The sequence below is a fragment of the Nelusetta ayraudi genome, unplaced genomic scaffold (assembly GCF_046127955.1).
Source record: "Nelusetta ayraudi isolate G7.1 ecotype Tasmania unplaced genomic scaffold, CSIRO-AGI_Nayr_v1 ptg000111l, whole genome shotgun sequence".
Classification (NCBI taxonomy): domain Eukaryota; kingdom Metazoa; phylum Chordata; class Actinopteri; order Tetraodontiformes; family Monacanthidae; genus Nelusetta; species Nelusetta ayraudi.
Window position 1 is genome coordinate 320182 of NW_027466161.1, and position 22887 is coordinate 343068.

At 41.2% G+C, this 22887-nt stretch overlaps 3 protein-coding genes and 1 long non-coding RNA gene across 7 annotated transcripts; all 4 read right to left on the reverse strand.

Annotated features, from left to right (window-relative positions):
• Positions 1-369: 369 nt before the first annotated feature.
• On the reverse strand, positions 370-11032 carry chkb (choline kinase beta). Of its 4 annotated transcripts, none has more exons than XM_076049201.1 (12): positions 10898-11032; positions 8809-9188; positions 8234-8342; positions 7951-8064; positions 6749-6882; positions 6539-6643; positions 5332-5390; positions 4315-4402; positions 3630-3738; positions 2580-2674; positions 2417-2498; positions 370-1957 (listed from the first exon to the last, which is right to left on the reverse strand). In XM_076049201.1, the coding sequence occupies exons 1-12, from the start codon at positions 11030-11032 to the stop codon at positions 1901-1903; spliced, it is 1467 nt and encodes a 488-aa protein (XP_075905316.1). In that variant the 3' UTR covers positions 370-1900. The 4 variants fall into 4 exon arrangements, 3 of the variants coding, with proteins under 3 accessions (XP_075905316.1, XP_075905317.1, XP_075905315.1); XM_076049202.1 differs by lacking the exon at positions 10898-11032 and adding an exon at positions 9303-9529; XM_076049200.1 differs by lacking the exon at positions 10898-11032 and having other exon boundaries at positions 8809-9527.
• Positions 11033-11919: 887 nt separating this feature from the next.
• Positions 11920-13669, reverse strand: LOC142903521 (uncharacterized). Its single transcript, XR_012929260.1, has 3 exons — positions 13069-13669; positions 12897-12978; positions 11920-12335 (listed from the first exon to the last, which is right to left on the reverse strand). It is a non-coding gene; the product is annotated as an uncharacterized LOC142903521 (long non-coding RNA).
• A 10-nt stretch (positions 13670-13679) lies between these two features.
• Positions 13680-17154, reverse strand: LOC142903520 (choline/ethanolamine kinase-like). The gene is made up of 8 exons (XM_076049203.1): positions 16931-17154; positions 16438-16546; positions 16097-16210; positions 15093-15226; positions 14901-15005; positions 14504-14562; positions 14077-14164; positions 13680-13976 (listed from the first exon to the last, which is right to left on the reverse strand). Exons 1-8 carry the CDS (start codon positions 17104-17106, stop codon positions 13850-13852), a joined length of 912 nt encoding a protein of 303 aa, XP_075905318.1. The 5' UTR covers positions 17107-17154; the 3' UTR covers positions 13680-13849.
• A 1789-nt stretch (positions 17155-18943) lies between these two features.
• Positions 18944-21509, reverse strand: LOC142903509 (zona pellucida sperm-binding protein 1-like). The gene is made up of 8 exons (XM_076049189.1): positions 21218-21509; positions 20946-21127; positions 20762-20859; positions 20497-20654; positions 20221-20413; positions 19528-19720; positions 19348-19423; positions 18944-19164 (listed from the first exon to the last, which is right to left on the reverse strand). Exons 1-8 carry the CDS (start codon positions 21507-21509, stop codon positions 19082-19084), a joined length of 1275 nt encoding a protein of 424 aa, XP_075905304.1. The 3' UTR covers positions 18944-19081.
• Between the last annotated feature and the right edge of the window lie 1378 nt (positions 21510-22887).

The window sequence follows — 22887 nt, forward strand, 5'->3', positions numbered from 1 at the left end:
CATCTACTGCAGCCTCGGCTCCAGTTTCCTGCCCGAGATGTCCATCATGTGCCCTCGGCCTGCAAACCCGCTCAAGCACAACAAGACGCCGCGTCAGGTGGTGACGTTTCCAAAAGGACCCGCACGACAGCTTCAGGTGTTTGTTCACCAGATCCCGTCGAGTCCACCGCGGTCCTCAATCTTGAGCAGAGCCGGTCAACAGTGTCCACAGACGCCAGGTCTATTATTAGCACATGGAGGAGGGGCAACAAACAACACGAGCCCCCTGCCTGGGACGTCACCGCCACGAGGCGCCGTGCTTGAGAGTCCCGAGTTCACACAGAAAAACCCAAACCAAAAAAACCCAAAAACAAAACATCAACTATTGACTGGGATTTCAAGCCGTTTAATTGTGTTTTAAATTATTACAGTCTGGGAGCAACACAGGCAGATTGTTCATGACATTGTCAACAGGTCAACTGTGAAAGATTTGATGAAGAAAATGTGGAGCGGTTTAAATTAGAGAGACAGAAATCTTTCACACCATGGTAAAAACATTCTTCCAACTAAATTGGAATCTGCAGAAGTGACTCAGCAAACAGAAAGACTGCAGGAGGGAAGTGGATAAAACCAAACCTTGATTTAAGGACGATTAACATGAAATCTAGACAACAGGTTAGGAACCCATTACAATAAGTAACCAAAGATTATTGAATAAAAATATTGCGATATTAAAAACTGCAAGATACAAAGTTTGTTGCATACGGCCAGGTGATTACATGTGCAGCAAAACGGCTAACCATCCTTAAAATGTATCCGTTTAGAAGGTAAACTCTGGATAACTACAGTAGAGACAGTAAAACAAAGGGAACGGTCCGACATGAGAACTGTCCTATGGGAATTAATGAAACTGAACCAGAGGAAAGAAGTGAGGTAGACCGACACAAAACACTACAACAAAAAAAACGCTTGAAGGCTGTCAGAGAACCTTCAATAGAGTCAGAAATAAATTAAAAAACCCTCAGTGTTACATCTACTCCATCATCGTTTTACTGTAAAGTTTTACAGTACAACCCAGAAAATTAGAATATCCTGAAAAGGTTGTTGTATTTCTGCAATTCAACTTAAAAGGTGAATTTGACATATTATATAAAGGAATAATATGCAAATCAATACATTTCAGGTTTTCATTTCTTTGGATTTTGCTGATCAGGTCTTGCAGCTTAAAAAAAAAACTCAAATTCAAAAATTCAGGAAATTAGAATGTTAAATAAAGTCAAATCTTTATGAAAATCTTAATCACCAAAGTTATAACAAGGAACTGCTTGAGATGTCAATTTGCGTGTAATGGCTCAATAAAATTTGTTGCTTTCATCTTTTATGTTAAATGGCCAAAATAAAACAACTCTTACTTCATATTCTAATTTTTCAGGTAGTACCTGTAAAGGTTAGTTTCTTTGTACTTGTGAACACTGTGAAGATGCTTGCATAAGAGTCTGAAGCAATGCTACTGCAAGTACTGACGCAAAGAATTGTTAGCTTGGTATTAAATGGCATTCCAGTATTTGAATAGATAGAATGTTTTGCTTTAATTATATTACAAGTTTAATATAATAGTTGTGTTTTTTCTGAGATGTGTTTATAATGAAGATTTTTCACATGGGTCAACCTGAACCCAACCTGGACGGGAGGCATTTAAACAATGAGACAGAACCGTTTAGAACCACAACCGGTTAGTGTAAAAATAATACGTGTGAATGTGCCGCTGAGGTGAAATATGCTGAAATATGCAATGTTCACATTCATCTCCTCGTTTCTGGGAAGGTACCAAGGTTGGGAAAAATAGGATTGGCCCCTTCTAGAACCTGCAAATGGTTCCTGTGATGTGAAACCGTCAATTAAAGGAATTCACGCCATCCAATCAGGAGAAGAGCTTCTTCTGCTTGAAGTAGGCGTCAAATCGACACTGGGCGTAGTCCTGCAAAACAACATTTTTCTTTTGTTTTGTGTATAAAAGATGGCAAAACACACTCAATAAAATACACATCATCATCATCATCATCATCATTATTAAATGGTAAAACAATTAAAAACTAATTGTGCTTGCTCACTCTGGATTTCAGTTATGTTCCAATATTAATACATTGTTAAATAGTGCTGGCATTTTGGCAGCAAACTGACTTTAAACACACAGTGTGTACACTCTGAAATTCAGTAGACGACATCAAGCATGAGATAGGACAAATCCTGGCGACCAGAGGAGCTGAGGAGCTTTGTCCAGATGGAGGTCTTGCTACACAACAAAATGAGTGATTTTCCACCGAGCATGAAATCATGACTAAATCTTCTAAAATTGAGTGAATGAATGCAATAAGCAAGTGCCCTGCCTCAGTGCAAATCAAGCTGATAAATGAGCCAAAACATACAATCTTCTTACCATATATCCAAACTCAATTTTGGATATCTTTGCTTGGATGATGGACCACAGGCCCCAGAAGAAGTGCGATGCCAGCGCAAACCTTCAAGTAGAGACCACACAATTCAATGACTGTGACTCGTCAGCTCAATCTATTTGTAAGTTCCATGAAGAACACTCTCACCTGTTGGCCTCAAGAATCAGTTCCTCTTCCATGCGGCTCTGCTCGGCACTATCGCTGATGTGCTGCTCTGCCAGATAAGCTCTGATAAACCACAGCTGAAACAGAAAGGAGGAGTTTTTTTTTTTTTTGACATGAGGCGATGCAGCATGACCATTTTATTGGAATATTTGAAAAATAAAAATTGAGACTTGGTTTAAAAGCCAACATGCATGTACAAATATGACCACTAGATGTCACTGTACACACCAAATTGGTTGAGTTTAAGAAGAAGAACAATTTTTTTTTGATCCCACGGTGGGGCAATTTGCATAATTACAGCAACAACAAAAAAGAAAAAAGAAATTGGCTACAGTGCAAAAGGTCAAGAATTATATTAACTGAAGATATAGACAAAAATAAAATATTTGTAAGTATGTAAAATGAAAACCTTGGATTATGACCATCAACAATATACAGGTACTACCCAAAAAATGAGAATATCCTGAAAAGGTCGTTGTATTTCTGCAATTCAACTTAAAAGGTGAATTTGACATATTATATAAACAAATAATATACAAATCAATATATTTCAAGTTTTTATTTCTTTGGATTTTGCTGATCAGGTCTTGCAGCTTAAAAAAAAACCCCTCAAATTTTGTAATAATTTTCTGAGTTTGTGGGTTTGTGGTTTTAATAAGCTGAAAATCTTAATCAGCAAAGTTACAACAAGGAACTGCTTGAGATGTCAGTTTGTGTGTAATGGCTCAATAACATTTGTTGCTTTCATCTTTTATGTTAAATTGCCAAAATAAAACAACTTTTACTCGATATTCTAATTTTTCGGGTAGTGCCTGTAGACTGGAGTAAATCTCAATAACATAAAAATTGGTCATTAAACCTTCTTTATAGCTGATGTCTGAATTGCTGTCCAGTGGAAATGATGAGAAAGATGAACCAACTTGTAAAACCAGTCAATTCTCATTTAGAGCAATTTAGCTTGAAGTTAAAATTCACCATTTCATCATTATTCAACATTGATTAGTATGCAATATTTTAGTCTGAAAGACTGACCTGCTGTTCTCTAGTGGGATAATCCTCTGGTCTGGCCTTGTAGAAAGGCCACTGGTCATAGGTGTAGTCATACATCCACTCACAGAAATGATTGCCAAAGTCAAAGCCCCTACAAAGAATAAATAAGTACATAAACACACAATCAGCGTAGAAGTCTTAAAAAAAATAATATATATTTTTTAACTCTTCTAAATTGCTTGGAGAACAAAAATCAGCGGTGAGAAATGAGGGAACAAAAGTACTGGGTCATTAAAACAAACTGTTTCTGAACCACCACACTAAACTACTCCATGTACACAGTGGAGCAATATTGAACGCGTTGAATCATTGATGATTTTTAATATAATAATGACCATCATCCAAATGATCCATCACGCCAAGCAGAGACAGGGAAGGGAACAGGAGTCTAGTGCGTGATTCCCAGCAGGATGAATTCCAGTGCTGAAAGCTCTCGTGTTTCCTATTGGTGGTGTGAACTAACCTTCCACACACATAGCAACTGAGGATCAAATGAGTGAAAGGCACTGAAGGAGAAAGAAAATTACAGTTTCACCTTGGGTGAACTATAAGTTTACAAAACACAATTTCTACAGACATCTACATCCATTCAATGCCGGAAATATCCTTCAATACTGCATTAAAGTGAGCCAATAAAAGCATAAATCTGCAGCAATATCAGTATTACCTGTAATTATAGCTGCTGTATTCAAAGTCTATCAGCATGAGTCTGTCATTGGAGGCGTGGTCCCGGTCCGAGAGCGCCAGAATGTTCCCTGGAACAGCAGAACCAGGAAGTAAGAAGACATTCGGAACACAGGAGTGGAGCAGCTTCAGACCTGAGGCTGCTAACGCTAACTCTGCTACCTTCAGAGAACCAGCAGAGGCCTTCTATGGTGAATGATATTTAGACTGATGTAACAACTTTAGTTATGGTCAATGGTGCATTGATGCATCCCAACTGGAGCGCAGACAGGCAGACAGACATATGCTGTGTCTCAATTCAGGGTCTGCACCCTTCAAACCGAGTGTCCTCCGTCTGAAGGAAGCGTCCTCCCAAGGACCCGGCCTGGAAGGACAGACCAAACCCCACCTCCCCGGTCACCACCCGGGACGGTCTTGCTTTCGGTGTATTTCCTCGTTTCGTCACCGCCGTTCCCTCCTGCTGGCCAACCCCGGAAGTGACGTTTTCATAGCATCAAGCTAACCATTGGTTCGCCATCTAACGACAGCGTTGGACAATCAAATAAATAAAATCCTACGTTAAAAACTGGATACTTTATGTGAAACTTCACAACTTAAATTTATATGTTGTGTCTTTGCCAGTAGATGGCGCTAATTTCAGCTGACTTCCCAGGATCCCACGATGCTTTGCAGCAGCACGCAAAGCATCATGGGACACACAAGTACGCAAAGGATAGTAGCGGTGCAGCCTTGAAAATCGGCCAAAACGAGTGCGCATTCCCAGTACGCATTTGGAGCGTCCTAAGCACCCTTGGGAATTGGGACGAGCCTTCGCGCAGTGCTATGACGCAACTTCCTTTCAAAATGCGTACTTCGAGGATGCAGACCCTGAATTGAGACACAGCACCAGACAGACTAAACGCCTGTTTGCTGCGTTACAAGTGTGCCTGTCCTTCTCCAATGCTGAGCTCAGCTCTCCAGTGGTGATCAGTCAGGCCATGCAACATAGATGCTGTCTTACCTTCCTGGACGTCATTGTGGCAAAACACGACGGGCGATGGAGTTGCTGCCAGCAGCTCACTGTAGCAAAGAGCAAAATAAACAAGACGCTGTTAGGAGTTAGAAGTCATGCGAAGGACAACTAAGTGTAGTCAGCCTACAAAAAAAAGCCTATCGGGCCGCACTATCTGGTGTGACCCGATAACATAATAGCAGCAAAGCACTTTTTGCAGGGAGTAAGCAAGATATCCTATCAAAGGAGATAAGCCAACAATTTCAGATGATCTTCCAAAGGCTGCTAGAACCTATGTGCAAGAGGACAAGTGTCCTCAAAGAGCTGCTGACCCTCAAGTCTGACAACTCAGCTGTGTGAAGGAGGCGGCACTGGGTGAGAGGTCAGTCCTCTGTTTAGTCAAAGCAAACACGTTGGAATGTTACAACTGGTTCCAGCTGTATTGCATCACCTGTCATGACAGAGAGGGGGGCGGGGGGGGACTTATTATGGATGAAATGCTAACGTCAGGCTGAAGCGACGAGTCTGCCTTTGAGGAAACATACACTGGGTCAAAGGTCAGCCACGGGCCTGAAGACAAACATTGAGCTGCCCTGGGGGTGAGTTCTAGCTTAGAACATGAGCTAGGTGAGCCTCTGAGGTAGGCTGGGCCATTCTGGTCAAAAATAAAATCCAGATTTTTTTTTTCTTTCTCTGAAAAACTCAATTTTCGAATTCAAATTTTTTTTTTTGAGGGGGGGCGGAAATCTCGTTAAATATGCTACAAATATTGGGGCAAGTGCGTCTTGTATGCGACTTCGGAAAAATAATTTAGCAGGTAGCGGAGAGGGCAGCAAACAGAACCACTTCCTGGTTTTAACACCTGCTAGTGTAGATAACAGTAAACATAGGTAACCAGTCAACAGCTTCTCCAGGGGGGAGGAGGACTACGGTACTCAAGAGGCGCCAACCTGGAAGCATGAAAGAGGAAAATCGATTTTTCCGATTTTTTCCTCTATTTAACATCGCTACGACTAAAAAAGAAAATCTGATTTCGATTTAAAATCGATTAAACGCACAGCCCTACTCTGAGCACTTATTCATAGCTCTGGAGTTTTTTTTATAATGCATAAAATATAATGAACACACACACACACACACACACACACACACACACACACACACACACACACACACACACACACACACACACACACACACACACACACACACACACCGGAGTCTCTCCAACTCAGCTGGCAGGTCCAACTTCATCAGCTTCTTGTATTTCTTCACATGTGCTTCACGTACAAAGTTAATCTTCAATACATTGCTCATGTATCTATAAAGTAGAGGAGGAAACAAAACAAGACACCATGACTTCAATGACTTCAATTTACAATGTTGTTTGTTGGACTCTGAAACAGAGTGGCTACGGTGCGCTCACCTGTCAATGGTCCCAAACAGCCATTTGGGCTCTTTGTTAAAAGGCATCACCATCTGATGGAACTGCGCCAACCTGCTGGCGATCTCAGCAGAGGTGTGGGGATCAGACAGCTGCTCTGTGCGCATGCGGGTATTCTGGAGAAGAAGGGACAAGCAGAGGCGACGTCAAGCTCCACAGAAGAGAGAAGCTACAACATACAACATACAAGGCTTTGTCAACCAAATTGAAAATGTGGCTTGTCAACACCAATAGATGAGCCTGTTGGGATGTTTGAGGTTTCAATCAAATGTTGTGATGCAATATAACGTAAAGTCTTATCTTTTTTTCTTTTCTTCTTTCTTCTTTTTAACTTTATCGTAGGTGTTTGAATATGAAGTTTTTTTTTATCGTGTGCTCTTGGCTCTCGGAACAGCTTGTCATGTATATGTTATATGTTAGTGCCCCATCCACCGTTCAATCATGTATTTCTCTTTTATATGATTTTTATTGCCCTTTTACATCTTGGCCAGGGCACTGCAGGTGAAAACTAAGCCTTTTGGCTAATTCGGGCTTTTTTTTTAAACCATGTCTATTCATGTGTTTTATAAAATTGTATCGTCCCCTTTCAAATAAAAAATAAAATAGACAAGGTTGAGACCGCAAACAGCAGCCTTGACATTCCTGTTTAGCTGACGACGTGATGAAGGCAGCCGCAGCAACGTTAACAGATTTAGAGCTCCTCAGACAAAAACATCCTTTTAAATTCATGGTTAATTTCCCTGTGTGCTGCTACATTCCCAATGGCCAACAACATACTGCGCAAGTCTGACAGCAGATTTGCACAAGGTAATTAAGTGTCGATATACCCACATTGAACGAGGCAGAGACATGGTTACCATGTAAAGCTTGCAGGTGTTAGATCAGTGTTTGAATGCTTGCTTCCAAGTCTTTATATAAATACATCACAGCCGTAGCAGGGTGTGTACATTCAGAAACAGCCACTGGTGGTGTCTGCAAACTTTTTTTTTTTAAATTGATGTTTACTGCTGCTACACAGTGACCTTGAACTTTCTGGAAAGCACAAAAATGTATCATGTCTCTATACATAATTACATTAAAAAAAAAATTATGTTCAATGCCTTCAAGTCCCAAACTCTTCCGCCAACTATCAAGACTCATATAGTCAAAAATAACAAGACGCTTGTGCGTGCACTGCACTATACCGGCAGGTACTGTTCCAGGCGGCCCTCTGGAAAGATTCCATACAGTTTTGGCCCAAGGGTTCGCTCGGCGAGGATGGCAAACATCACACTCTCCGACACCAGAGAGTCCACACCCTGCAAGACACACAAACACAAACATAGTTAAAGAATCAAAAATACATTTGAGGATCACTGTTTGAAGACACGTGATGAAACCACATCTTGGCTGAAGATGCTCCGGTGATCTACACTTGATACTCCAATACATCCAATAATCCCACTGATAACTTGGATATGGACCAACCTGGAGGATGGCGCCATAGACTCTGAGGAGGACTTGGCGAGGTTCCTCGCCCACTGACGGCACATGACAAGGCAAGCTACACAGGTACAGCAGATTGCTCAGGCCGCCGCTGCAAAAGACAAACACAGGTGGACGGTCATGACACCTGAAGTCCATGTGGGCTCACAACTGTCATCATGATTGCAGCGTGCTGCTGGCTTCCCTAGACCTCCTACACCAGGGGCTCTCTACATCATCAAGTCGCGACACAAATTTATTACACAAACAAACAAAATACAAACACACACACATACAAAAAAAACTAATAATAATAATAATAATAATAATATGTATACACACACACACACACACACACACACACACACACACACACACACACACACACACACAGTGCGGGTTGGTCACTGGTCAATCCGCACCAAATACACCCAGCTGAGACACCGTGGCCAGGGATGCTTGATGTTCAGGAGTGACGTCCTAAACATCCGTGTGATTATAAGGAGGGGTTTTCGTCCCAGTTTTTATTTTTATTTTTGAACAACACAACAGTGGCTGAAGTTGTTGGTTGGTCCTACCTAACGATGCAAACTTGGAAATCCTCCTCCTGCAAGGTCTTCCAGGACCCGGACAGAAAGTCTCGGCACCAATTCAGCGCTCTGGTCCTGGTGTCCCGGTCCACCTCCTCCGTCCTCCCACTCCGGAAAGACTCTGCCTCCGAGTCCTCGTCACAATTGGCCGCGAACAGCGGACTGGGCGTCCTGAGCCTCCTCTGCAGGACGACCAGCGTGTTCTCGGCTCTCCTCTTCTCCGCCGCGGGAGGCTCCGCAATGTCTTCTGCCGTGCTGGTGGTGAGAGGAATGGTTCCCTGGAGCTTGGCTTGGTCCACCACCGAATTCAGGTCCTCTTGGACGTGACCGCTGCTCATCATGTTTCCATCCGCCTGCATGGTGAGTTTCTGGGCGAACAGCAGAGGAGAGGCGCGGTGAGAGGCCGGTGCGGGGCGGCGGGGGGCGGACGCGACCGTCGAGTGCCGTCGGTCGATAAAGCAGCTTAGCCGGAAAAGCCTCACACAAGCCGCCGGTCTGGAGCGCATGGGAGGCGGCGGACGTAGGCGTCGGGAGGATCAGAAATTTATGACCGCCACCGGCGCACTGACCGAAAGCCTTCCGGTGGGTTGGGCTGAGATGACGTATTCAACAGTCAATCACCATTCACTTCCGCGTTCACGTACGGTGGCCTGGAAGTATTCATGCGCCATTGGCACACGCGCGCGCGCGCACACACACACACACACACACACACATACACACACACACACGTCACGTTTACGCACAACAACAGATTCCGAGTTGTAGTCGATGTTGTTTCCTTTGTGGGTTTAAAGGGCGTGTCGGTGTGGCCGCCATCTTGCGCCGGGGTTTCAGACAGCCTGTCATTGTCGGCGGCGTTGGTCGGTAGATAGCAAATGTGCTCGCCTGCAAAATCGGTGGTCGGATGGGGTGGGGTTGACGGATTCAGTCACGTGATATCTCGCGAGAGCTATTTTCATCTCGCAGACTATTTTTTTCCTAACTTTAATAAAGAAAAATCTCAAAATTGTACAAACATCTTTAAACTACATTCAATACATTTAGCATCACTGTCAAATGCTGAGGACGATAAATAACACTAAAACTGTAGAAAACTAATGTAACAAAAGAAAATGTCAGATTTTGTTTGTCATTTTATCTCTTAAAAAATAATTTTCAAATACATTTTGTGTTTTCTTAAATATTTTTTTTTGAGTAACTGGTGTTTTGTTTGCATGTTCTCTATTTGTCTGGCCTGTGTGGGTTATCTCCGGGTTCTCTGGCTTCCTCCCACAGTTCAAAAACATGCATGTGAGGACAAATGGGGAATTCTAAATTGCCGTAGGTGCGTGTGTGAGAGAGTAAATGGTTGTTTGTCTTTGTGTGTCTTTCTATGTGGCCCTGTGATCAACTGGCCACTTATCCAGGGTGTCGCAATGCCTTCACCCTGCTACAGCAGAGAGAGGCTCCAGAGGAGCCCCATGACCTTGAGTGCAGGAGGAAGTGGGGATTAAAATTAATGGATGGATGGATGGATGGATGGATGGATGGATGGATTAGCGTTCTGCTGGGAAGATAATCAAATTCATTTAATTCAAATTCAATTCATTCACAATATTGTAATAGAAAAAAATAGTTGAAGCCTTTAAGGCATTAAGACATTATCAGAAAATTCACTATTTTCATTAAATATAGTGAACTCGCACACCTTTTTCTGCATCATTACTTTTGATTGCTGGTGTCTGGAACATAGGCTGCCAAACATTTTTTGTTTAGAAAAATTGCAAAGTGTGAATGCCCCTGTTTAAGGGCCCTGAAGTCAAAAGACATCAAGCCATGACGACATTTCATAAAACTAAAAAAAAAAAAAAAGTGTAATCATACAAAAAATATTGAAATCAACTAAACGTTGCTATTAAAGATGGCAAGCAACAAATTGCAAATGTTTCATTTATGTTCAGTTTCAATTCAAGACTTTTAAGTGCGCCTTATAGTGCGGAAAATACGGTAGATGATTGACAACCCATGTGGGATCTGGTCAAATATAGAAACCTTCATCCAACTTTATAACTGCCTCTTCTTCTCAATGACTCACCTTGACTCCCTCACAGTTGAAGGCTCTTGCTCCACTCAAGTCCTGCTGGTTCCCCTGCTGCTTCGCTCTCTCCTCTGCTGGCCACAGCTCAAGATCTTCAGCGATACATCCAACATGTGCCTTGACTATGTCCATTTTTATCAAGTGAGGTGCTTTGTTGAGACTTTCAGTTTTGCTTGAATTGAATTTCGCCATTTTCTTAACTTGGCCTGATCCCATGTTGATTCTCTCAGAAACGATTTGCATGATTTTCTCTTACGCCTCGACGAGAGCAGGTTCAGTCCCTGAACGATTTGCTTGTTTGTAGGGGCAAAGTTGTTTTTGTTGGTTGCCCTTTGCATGGCACATGCAGGCAAGAATCAATCACCTTCTTCTATGTTAACGCTGCAGGCAAACAAGTAGGTTTTTCCACATGTCCTGTTTGCTACTGTAGTTTCTATGTCAACGGTTGTCTCCATTTCCAACTAACACATGTGTAATTGCAGCAAGCTGGCATGAGTTAGCTCAACCCAAGAGGGGAAAAGTTTTTCCATTCTTAAAATGTTTAAAGTAATAAAGTGAGCCAACTCTCTAAAAAACACAATGAAATAGTTAAAAATGTTCAAAGAGCATGGCTGTTCTTTTTTAGTGTCAATAGTGTGAGAAAAAGGGGGAGGGGTTATTCCTCAGCTACACACGGAGCAACTATAGGCAAGTCAACACGTTGACCTAAGGATCTCTGGGAAATGAAGTGCCTCTCTCACTCTGATTAACTGCTCCTGTGCGGCAGGAGGGTATACAGAGAAGAAAGATGGCACAAGTCAGTGACTTGAGCAATGGGCCTGTAAAAATTTGAAAATTCGGTCTCTAATCTCAGAATTCTCACTTGTTGGCTCAAAATTCAGCCATTTTAATGCTTGCCCTTTATTTATGTATTATTTTATTTTTAATTCTAGTTATATTTTATTATCATTATTATTCATTTTCAAAAGACATCCTGCTACACACGTTATGAATATGAATCTATTCACATGTTCACATAATTCTTTCAGAATGTTTATTCATTCATAGTGATTGCACAGAAAATATTTCAGAGCAAACCAAAAGAACGTAATAACTTATTTTGCAATATGAGCCATTCATTATTTTGAAAGAATCCTGACCACTGTTCTGAAAACCCTTATTTTCATGTATCTGTCTAGAATTTGTGTAGATTCTCAGTCATCCAGTCCATGTGTGTGTGTGTGTGTGTGTGTGTGTGTAACATAATAAATTGTTTTATTGTAAAAATACAGGAAAACATGTTTGAAGAGACGTGGCTCTAGTGTAGTTCTAGTAGTCAGACCTGTTAACGGCTCCTGCAATCTGCAACTGTCTATTGAACTGTGTTACAGGATGGGAATCAGGAGAACGCCTTTTTTTGCTTGAAGTAGATGTCAAATCGTGACTGGGCTAATTCCTGCAAAATATGATTTTTCATTTTAAGTGGGAGTTTGGTGAAGCACTTTGCTAAATATCTGAATGAAGTACATTAAAATCAATTAAAATATACAACAAATTGAAAAATACACAATTGTATTATTATAGCATATATATACTACAAGTTCTATACACAGGTTGTTAGTAGCGACTATAATAGATAATTTATTTGCTAGTAGTGTTGCTGTGCCAAATTGAACTTTCTCACATTCTGGACGGCTGCTTGGAGACATGTTGGTTTTTCTGCTGTTGTCTGTCTATGTCTATGGCTGCTGTATGCAGTGGTTGGAATGATTTTGCTTCATTAAACTCCCTGTTTCAGTGTGTCATTACTCATCTAGTCATCAAGTTAAACTTGTTTCATGACATTCGCACCTCCCTCATTAGATCATTACGCAGAGTTATTAAACAGAAACAAGTGCTGCAGAGCCTTAGCTGAGCTAATAATACCAAAGACTAATGCAAAAATGCAGCATTATGCATTGATAAGAAATAATCTTTTAAAAAACAATAATTAATTGTAAGTATATGTTATCCTCACCAAACATCCAAACTCAGTCTTGGACGTTTTGGCTTGAATGATGAACCAAAGCCCCCAAAGGAAATGTGATGCAAGTGCATACCTTTAAATAGAGAAAAATAATTCCAGATTTTGTTTATTCTTGTTAATCATTATAAAAAAAAACAACATTGGATGAACTGTTTGCTTTTACCTGTTAGATTCAGTCATAATTTCCTCTTCAGTGAATGTCTGATCCATGGTGCTATCAGCCATCTTCCCCAGCTCTGCCAGATAAGCTCTCATAAAAGTCAGCTGAAATGACGACAAATGATAGAACACATGCTACATCAATGCACATGTTGTGTGTGAAGTGTGAACAATTTATTGTCAATTAGAAATAAATAAAATATTTTTTTTCTCTCAGTATCAGCTGTTTTTGTCATTGTCAGCTCATTGGCATTTCAAACAAAGAACTACTTCTTCTAGCACAAGTCAGTGCAGTAGGATGGCTTCTGGTTTCAGCAATGCTAAAGTCAATGCCAACATCTGCAGCTAAAGCTCTTTCAGTTGCACGACACTGCCTGTGACTTACTTGCTAGAATCCTGCCAACTGCAATATATTGACAAAATAAAGCAACATTGAGAAATGATTGGAGGGACTTTGGCATGTGGACAGATGTTTTAAAAGTGAGTCTAAGGTGAAGTTTGAACTTGAATGGATATCTTCACATTTCTAATATCCAAATAATAAAGCAAGTCATTTCAAAACTGTGCGTAATGTTTACATTAGATCAAGTAGACACTGAAAATAGCAATAAGCACAGACTGGTACAGTATTACAGATAAGAGTAAGAGGAAACATCGTCATAGCAATCAAACAAATCAATAAATAACTACAGTATGTCACCCCTTTAACAATCATTGTTAGTGAATAGGATAAGCTACAGGTTACAGTTAAGGTGTGATCAAAGTAATGATGATCTAGATTTAGTTTAAGAGGGAAGACTTGCCTGTTGCTCCTTGGAGGGATAATTCTCTGGCGCAGCTTTGAAGAAGGGCCACTGGTCATAGGTGTAGTCATACATCCACTCACAGAAATAATTTCCAAATTCAAAGCCCCTATAGATATTTATAGATACATTAAAAAAAGTTATCATGCCACCTCCTTCAAAAGCAATTCATGCATCTAAATTAATTGAAATTTTGCAATAGAAACTACCTGTAATTATAACTGCTGAATTCAAAATCAATCAGCATGAGTCTGCCACTGGAGTTGTGCTCCTGGGCTGCCAGCTCCAAAATGTTTCCTACAATAGAAAAAACATCTGCTCACTCACTGGGGGTTGCTGTTCATATTTGCATATTTACTCATACTTACAGTATTAGTAGTAGTACAGTGCTTACATACATACAGTTCAGGTATTCAGGTATGCTTTTAGGGTATACCATTATGTTACATAACATAACATCACTTGCTTAGGCATTATTTAGTGTGTATCTCTTCACAAATAACTGTGCAAAACAGGACAAAGACAGTGAAACGACAGGACAAACCAGGTACAATGGCTGGCAATAAAAACAAAGATGAACTGGTAGTGCAAACTGAATGCTCACTGATCAAAGTGCTAGAAGCATGAACTTCCTACCTGCTGTGAGATCATTGTGGCAAAACACCACTGGCGATGGAGTTGCTGCCAGCAGCTCACTGTTGTCAAGGAAGAAAAGCCCAGCCGATGAGACACGAACAAAGGGGAAAGAAAAAAAATATGTTTGGTGTGATATGTGGGTTGGGATAGGCATTGGGGTTAGGTTAGGTTTGGGGCATCTAGAGGTATATATTCATGTTAAATATGTCAAATAATCAAATATTGATGATATTTAAATTTCATCAATATTTTGACTACCATTGCCATAAGATTTATATAATTCTGAATTCCGTAAATACTTTTATTAAATGTTTCAGGAAAAAAATGCAGATTCTCTATTTAATTTCAGAACATTATGAGCTCCGTTTTCTCAGCCTGCCTCAATCTCCCAGCTTACCGAAGGCTCTCCAGCTCAGCTGGCAGGTCCAACTTGATGAGTCTCTCGTATTTCTTCTGACTCGCTTCATGTACAAAATTAACTTTCATCACTTGATTCATGAATCTAAAAGGCGGACAAAGAGGCACTTCACAGATTGACTTCCACAAAGACAAAGGTTCCATGAACACAGTGGTCTCAGGTTGTGCTCACTTGTCAATGGTCCCAAACAGCCATTCTGGGTCTTTGTTAAAAGGCATATCCATATTGTGAAAATGGGCCAAACTGGTGGCGATCTCCGCTGAGATGATGGGATCGGAGAGCTGCTCCGTGCGCAGGGGGGTGCTCTGGGGTGAAGGAAACAGTGAAGACTTTCACATCACATCACACTGAAGCATGAAATAGGCAACCAAATAGACCTCTCACGAATTCAAAAAAAAGATACTTTATTTAAATAAAACCAGTGACACAATGCAAAATCACTGACACGTTGTTTCAGTTAAACATGGAATATTATCTCGACTGCATTCTGAATCCTGAGCAAAGTCTGATGAAGGAAACTGAGTCATCCATCCATTCATGCGTCCTGCTATCCATCCATCCATCTATTCAGCATCCCTCCATCCATCCATCCATCCATCCGTCCATCCATCTGTCCATGCCTCCATCCATCTGTCCATCCCTCCATCCATCTGTCCATCCCTCCATCCATCCATCCATCCATCCATCTGTCCATGCCTCCATTCATCTGTCCATGCCTCCATCCATCCATCCCTCCATCCATCCATCTGTCCATGCCTCCATCCATCCATCACCACTTCAACCCAATAATTCACATTTGTGTGTTTGAGTGGAAAGGCATTGAAATCACGTCACTGGGATGACGACAGTGACAGGGAAAATCAATCGAACCTCCATTCTTTCGAGCAGTTTTTTTGCAGTATGCACAACATATGGCAATTAACTTTCCACTTGATCTCTAAAAATCTAAAGAAATACCTCATGAGTGGCCGAAATACATCTAAATCTATATAAAAACAGTGTTTACTCAACCTTTTCGGACTATGTTTCTATTCTACGAATTGCTATGGATACGCATCTTTGCCAGCGCTCTGACACCACAACTGTAAATTCATACGTGTGTGTGTGTGTGTGTGTGTGTGTGTGTGTGTGTGTGTGTGTGTGTGTGTGTGTGCGCGCGCGCGCGCTCGTTTTACTGGCATGTACTGCTCTAGACGCCCTTCTGGAAAGATTCCATAAAGTTTTGGGCCCAGACTTCGTTCCGCTAGGATGGTGAATGTCACTGACTCCAATGCCACAGAATCTTCTCTCTGCAAACACATTAAAACACACACACACACACACACACACACACACACACACACACACACACACACACACAAAATGTATTATAAGCAGCCAGCTTGCAGTTTTCTTGGTCTTTTCATTTACATTCATTCATTCTTTTAACTTGCCCATAGTAACAGGGAATAAACAGATTCTATTCACTGAGAACATTTAATGACAGCTGTAAATGACCTCGGACACACAGACCAACCTGTGTGGTGGGGCCAAAAACTCTGAGGAAGACTTGACGAGGTTCCTCACGCACAGATTTGACATGACCAGGCAAACTGCATAGGTACAGCTGATTACTCAGACCACCCCTGGCCATCAACTGCAGGGATCATTAACAACCTTTTATGAGGTCCAACGTCCGTTTGTTTGTGCGTTACAAAAACACTGAGCCGACAAACAGTGGACAAAGCAAATGCTTCTTCCTTCTCCTTTTCACACATGTTAATATTACTTTTTGTATTTTTTCATTTGTTATTTTGTTTTTGTTACTAATTTATATGTGTTTGTTTTTCTGCTCACACATGTTTGAAATGAACTTTCATTGATTATTTCCTTAATTCATTAAATAATTCATTCATTCCTTTTGTTCATTCAAAGAATGAGCATGCGATGGAGACATCCCACCCCACCTCCGCCCCCGCCCATCCCTGTTTTACAACACAACATTGGCTGGCGGTGTTGCTTGGTCCTACCTAACGATGCTAACTTGGAAATCCTCCTCCTGCAAGGTCTTCCAGGATCCCGACAGAAAGTCTCGGCACCAAGCCAGCGCTCTGGTCCTGGTGTCCCGGTCCACCTCCTCTGTCCTCTCATTCTGGAAAGATTCTGCCTCCTTGTCACAATTGGCCCCAAACAGTGGAGTGCTCATGATGTTTCCACCCACCTGCTTGGTGAGTTTGTAGCCAAAGAGCAGAGGAGAGGCCACGTTGTAGAAAAGAGTCACTCCTCTCAACAGTGGTACCACTGCAAGGGTGTTATTCTGATTAGACTTTGTTCCAGATAGTCTGTGAACAGGCTGATTGGATACAGAGAGGAGAGGCTTTAACCCTTGTGTTGTCTTGCGGGTCAAAATTGACCCATTACCATGTTTAGCTGTAGAAAAAATACCTTGAACTATCTTTTTCCAACTTGAAATTTTGTGACTTTTCCTAAAGGGACCCCATCATTAGAAAAATTTATACTTTGTTTTTGTTTATGTTTCCATGTGGGCTGTACACCACTAGGGTACTGGGGTTGTCTTATGGGTCATTTTTGACCCGTGAATTATAAAAACAAAGGTGACTCTCCCGTACTTTGGTGTGGCGTAGTGTTATAACAAAACAACACCTGAGGGAGACATGCCACCTAGTTTTGCTTCCGAGAGGTTGGCAGCGTCCTTAATAGATCATGCAGAGTCCTGTTAAATCTCTCTCACTGTCCATTACCTGCTGGATGGTACGGGGTAGTTCAGAATTTTTCCACTTCATAAAATTGACAAAGCCTCTGGATCAGGCTCCAACCTTGGTCAGAATGAATGTGACGTGGGACACCAAACCGGAAAAACCAATCTGCTAACAAGACCTGAGCCACGCCACAGTGTATTTACTAAATACATCTGTCAATACTAGAACATTACGTGAAGGCTCCAACAATGTAAAATGAATGGCCAAAATCTCGTTCGGTCGAGAGGCCAGTACGTGACCCATGAAACTATGGGGCACCGACCCCGAGTCTTTAGCAACCTTGCACCGTTCACAAGACTGGACCTACTGCTTGATGTCGGCAGACATCCCAGGCCAATAGCAACGCTGCCGGACTAGTTCGGTGGTACCTTCGGTTTTAAAACAGCTGGTGCCCCTCTGCACTCCTGCGCAGGTGTTATTGATGACGCGCAAAGGTGGGGGCAAAATCACCTGCCACACCAGCAAGCTTCACATAATGGCAGATAATATGAGTGTCCTAAAAAGCTATGGCTTTGCTGTTTCTGAAAGACATGGAGTTGGACAGTGCAATACCTCAGCTATACAAACTTGTCATTAGTGGTAACAATTGGAGCTACATCTGCAGGTGCAGAGAGGAGCTTCTCCGGTTTAAAGCAGCTCAAGTCTTGAACCTGCAACACAATGGGCTAAGGCAGTTTAAGCAGCCTGGCTCTGCTGGCCATTGAGAGGACACTGGTCAAGTCCCTGGAAAAGATTTTCAGTTTATTAAAACCACAAACCCACAAACTCAGAAAATTATTGTAAAATTCGAGGGTTTTTTTTTAAACTGCAAGACCTGATCAGCAAAATCCAAAGAAATAAAAACTTGAAATATATTGATTTGCATATTATTCCTTTATATAATATGTCAAATTCACCTTTTAAGTTGAATTGCAGAAATACAACAACCTTTTCAGGATATTCTAATTTTCTGGGTAGTACTGTATTTACTGTTTTAAAGACAGCAGTATTTAAAAAAAAAAAATCCAGCGGAAGCGTTCGACTTGAAGTCAAATGTTGCTTGCGTTGCCTCAGGCCTCCTGAAATAACACCGTTGACTAAATAGTTCATACCACGTTTGTCATGCTGGTGGATTGTAGGTAGTTTAAGGCATGGTTGTCCTCCCCAAAGGTGTACTAATGATCAGCCAGATCAGCCTTCAAAACAGTCACACTTTGAAACGTCTGGCGTTGATGAGGGTTGACATGAGGAAAACTTTCTTTTTGAATGAATCAAACCGACTCATTTTTTGCAGCCATTAAGTTGTCTTTATTTAGGTATCATCAGACACATTTAACAATGTGAAGATCTATATGCAACTCAGTAACTTGTGGAATGCTTTGGGAACCGAGATTTCATAGTCTGAAGCTTCTCCCCAGATGTTCAGTTACTCATGATAATTTGAGGACTGGTAACTACAGTTGGGTCGGGTCTGAACATCTTCTTTGCTGCGCCAATGTCTCTCTCTGCAGAAAATTAAAAAGGAATCAGTTCAGTTCGATGATCATCCCCAACTTTTTGGCGTCACAATGTATCATTGTGTTTCAAAATGACACCAGTGTATGACAGAAGCAAAACAATCAATTGAAAAACAAAGAGCTCAACAGCAGCAGAATATTCATCACCAAGGTCAATGCTGGGCTACTCACTCTTTCTGGCGCAGCTTTTCACACAACTATTCTGTGAAGTTGCAATGCACACAGAACAGTCACAGTGGATGAACACCTGGTGAAGACCACAATTTCATGTTTGCAAGTTAATAACGAAGCATTTAAAATAGAAACATTTGAAACGAGTAGAATATGAATATATCTTGCATGGTCTCTTACGTTCTCTGTGATTGGATGTACAACTTCTTCATCAAATGTTGTCTTTTTCTTACTGTTGCCAGGATGGGACATCGCTCTGTTCACAAATGTGAACATCTTAAAAGCAAATCGCTTGTAGTGCGTTGGGAATGGCAGACCTGGAATATCCACGTCTAGCATTTTGGTCGTGTAGCTGTCATCATAGTTGGGGCAGCTGGAGATCACAGTGGAGATTGTGATTTGTTAAAGGAAGTGAGCATGTAATGAACAAAGACAAATTGTGAGGGGAACAACATCATAGGACAATTCTGAAGTGAGTGTACCACCACCAACCTGGTTTTCTCTAATTTGACAGACTTGCTTTAACTTTATATTACCTTCAACTAAGTTTTCAGACCAGAGCTCTTTTTAGCCCAGACTCTTTATTTTCCAACTGCTGATCTACGTTTCATCTTCAAATTACAAAAACAGTTTTCACACAAAAAAAAAATCATCTCTTTCGCCATCTAGTTTCATATTGTTTCATTTAATCCTTTTAAAAGGTTAACAGGACAAAAGCTGTATACTTCACCCAAGTATTCAAGAATTTAGCTTCTGAAGTGAAGGTTAAGCTTTTGAAATCATTTGAGAAATTATTAGTTACAATCCCAAAGAAAAGAGTTTTAAAAGGGACCTCCAAGTCAGACTAGGACAACTAGACTAGACTATTCTTACCCTTGATTTATCAGGTCCCACCGAGGATGACTGTAAGGGTCGGGGCCGGAAGTTGCCCAGCAATTTCCAAGATTCAGATGAAGGTTGGGATCAGTTCGCTCAAGTATCCGGACCTCAACATAAACAGGATCCTGCAGCACTTTTGTGACAGGGTAGTCGCCGTCCTCATAGTAGGAGAAGAAGGCTACATCCTCTGTTCAAACAGAAACATCTCTTTTTGACATCATCTGAGACAACATGAAGAACTTCTGAAAATATTTTTTTTTTCACTTTAACCTTCCACACAGCCCTTGTTCATGCACTGTCCGTTGCCCAATCTGAGTTCTGCACGCAAGAGTCCAAGAGCTCCGAATGAGTGTGGTGAAGGAAGTTCTAGAGGCTGGAAAATCACAGCCTCAACTCCAAAGCCATGGTAGCGACACTGAAAAGTGACTCTGTTAAAAAGCAAAACAAAAAAAGGGTGAGGACAGTTGATTTATTTTGTTTTTACAAAACATGAGGGAGGAAAAACTAAACCAAACCAAATAAAAAGTATACATACTCAAAGTTGGCGTCCCTAGTGATGCTTCCACGTTCTCCAGATAGAACCTCAAAAGTGGAGGACAGTTTGTTCTCATAGACTATACACCCAGATTCGTCCTAAAACAAGATAGCAGAACATCAAACTCTCACATCACTTGTCAAAATTCAATGAATCATAATCAAAAATAAGCCGCAATCCTTACTGTCATCACTGTACCACAATGAGTGACGGGAAAGTGATAGACAGCAAAAGATATGGTGGTAATCGGGTCGCATCTTGTACCACTGCCCAGCAAAGACGTGGTTTCCAGGTTAATGCTGGGAACCGTTGCGTCTCTGGCCACAACCAAAATGACCTCAGCTGCTGCAGTGCATTGAAGGGTTACTGAGGACGATAAATCACGAAGCAAGAGCCAGTTAGATATCATCAAACACAAATAATTGTGCAGACAGGAGGCTGTGTTGTTGTACTCACCCATTTTTGCAAAATAGCACCGTCCACCTTGGTAGCAGCAGTTGATATTCTCACAGCCGTGTTGATCGATTCTATCCTGCCCGCAAGTGATTCTGTCGTTTTCACTAACTTCACAGCTGCGATATTCTTCGTTGTGCCCGGTGGTTTGGGTCTGTCCAGGTGGGCTGTGTGAGTGATGATTTTTTGGTATCTGAGTTTGAATTGGATAGGTTGATGCAATTGACTTGGCATCAGCCAAGCAGCCTAGCAGCGCCGCCGCCAAAAGAATGCCACAAATCAACTTGATTGCCATGACTGCAAAGCACAGAGTTTCCAGGGATACCCGAGAGCTTGCCGCCCTCTGTCAGATATTACTCCTTACTTTTATAATGTAGCGACAAGGCCGGCTTAGTGATAGCTCACACACTGCTTGCTGTTCACAACAGCCAATCAAATGCTTCTGTCACCAGCTGCTTCAGTGGAGCGGCTGTAAGGAAGTGCTTATATGGTATTGAAGAGCAAGCTTTCAAAGCAATTGCATCAGGGGATTGATCATTATTGATCCTGAAAATATGCAATTCCAGCTTGTTCAAACAGTTTCAAAATCAAAACCTTGACAGGGTCTGCCTGACCAACACACGCAGGTCAGAATGATTTGGTGGGGCCGGGTTTAACATGACAAAAACCTCCTCTTATCTTTCAGCATATTTGTCCTTGCTAAATATTGACCATGCATTGAATAGACATGACATTTTAGCAGGCTTAAATCCGTTCAGTCCATGGTAACAGCTCTAGTGTATTCAGCTGCTCGTAGGTTATCGAGATAGCAATAAACAAAACAAAACAAAAAATAGATTGAAAAGACACACAAACACCCTCATGGTATAGATTGAAAATGAGACAGTTTCTTGCAGTGACATTTGGGTTTGGTCCATGTATTTCTAAAGGCAGATGCCTTTATTATCTTTCTTGTACTGTCTGTCTTGTATGTCTTGCCTCTAAAGCAGGTATCATTTAGTGGCACATCCATGTATTACATACATATATCACAAAGTTTTATTATCATCATCATCATCATCATCATCATCATCATCATCATCATCATCAACCAGCAGTCCTGTCTTTCATGTTGTATTGTATTTGTACTGTATATGTTTGGACGGGGATTGTGCAATTTCGTCGTACACGTTTACGTGCTGCAATGACAATAAAGCCATCATTCATTCATTCATTCATTCATCAACTATTTTTGTTGTGCATGCATTACAAACAAATAAGCATCAGATTTGCATTTATATGTGAAGAAATGTTATTGTTACATTGTTTAAATTGTTTAAATTTGATGCCCCAGGGTAGCACCAGATAATCTATATAATCTGTTCTTTCTTAAAGTTACGTCTAGGTGAGTAAGTCAAGGAAGAAACAAATACATGACAATTTCCTTAACGTGCTGATTGTGGGTTGTGTGTAGCCATCATTCATCACGTAATACCTGGCAGACAGAAATTTAATAAAGAATTTTATTAATTGCGCTGCTCAGCTGAACCTTAAAACAAACGGTCTACATTTCCCAAGGCGATTTAGACCTACTTGATTTTTCATTTAAGTAGTCTTTTATTTGTCCCCGTGCGGATATTGGATTGCAGCAGCTCACACAACACAACACAAGGCATTTTTTACAAATATATAAA

Excerpts from the sequence above, each read along its gene's own strand:
- chkb (XM_076049200.1), bottom strand. The coding sequence starts at position 9,326 with ATGCGCTCCAGACCGGCGGCTTGTGTGAGGCTTTTCCGGCTAAGCTGC. Across the intron at positions 8,065-8,233 it reads TCTATGGCGCCATCCTCCAG|GGTGTGGACTCTCTGGTGTC; the intron begins GTTGGTCCATAT and ends TGTGTCTTGCAG. Across the intron at positions 6,644-6,748 it reads CTGTTTGGGACCATTGACAG|ATACATGAGCAATGTATTGA; the intron begins GTGAGCGCACCG and ends TCTACTTTATAG.
- LOC142903520 (XM_076049203.1), bottom strand. The coding sequence starts at position 17,106 with ATGAGCACTCCACTGTTTGGGGCCAATTGTGACAAGGAGGCAGAATCT. Across the intron at positions 16,211-16,437 it reads TTTTTGGCCCCACCACACAG|AGAGAAGATTCTGTGGCATT; the intron begins GTTGGTCTGTGT and ends ATGTGTTTGCAG. Across the intron at positions 14,563-14,900 it reads GCTGAGCTGGAGAGCCTTCG|TGAGCTGCTGGCAGCAACTC; the intron begins GTAAGCTGGGAG and ends CCTTGACAACAG.
- LOC142903509 (XM_076049189.1), bottom strand. The coding sequence starts at position 21,509 with ATGGCAATCAAGTTGATTTGTGGCATTCTTTTGGCGGCGGCGCTGCTA. Across the intron at positions 20,860-20,945 it reads ATTGTGGTACAGTGATGACA|GACGAATCTGGGTGTATAGT; the intron begins GTAAGGATTGCG and ends ATCTTGTTTTAG. Across the intron at positions 19,165-19,347 it reads GAAAAGCTGCGCCAGAAAGA|AGAGAGACATTGGCGCAGCA; the intron begins GTGAGTAGCCCA and ends AATTTTCTGCAG.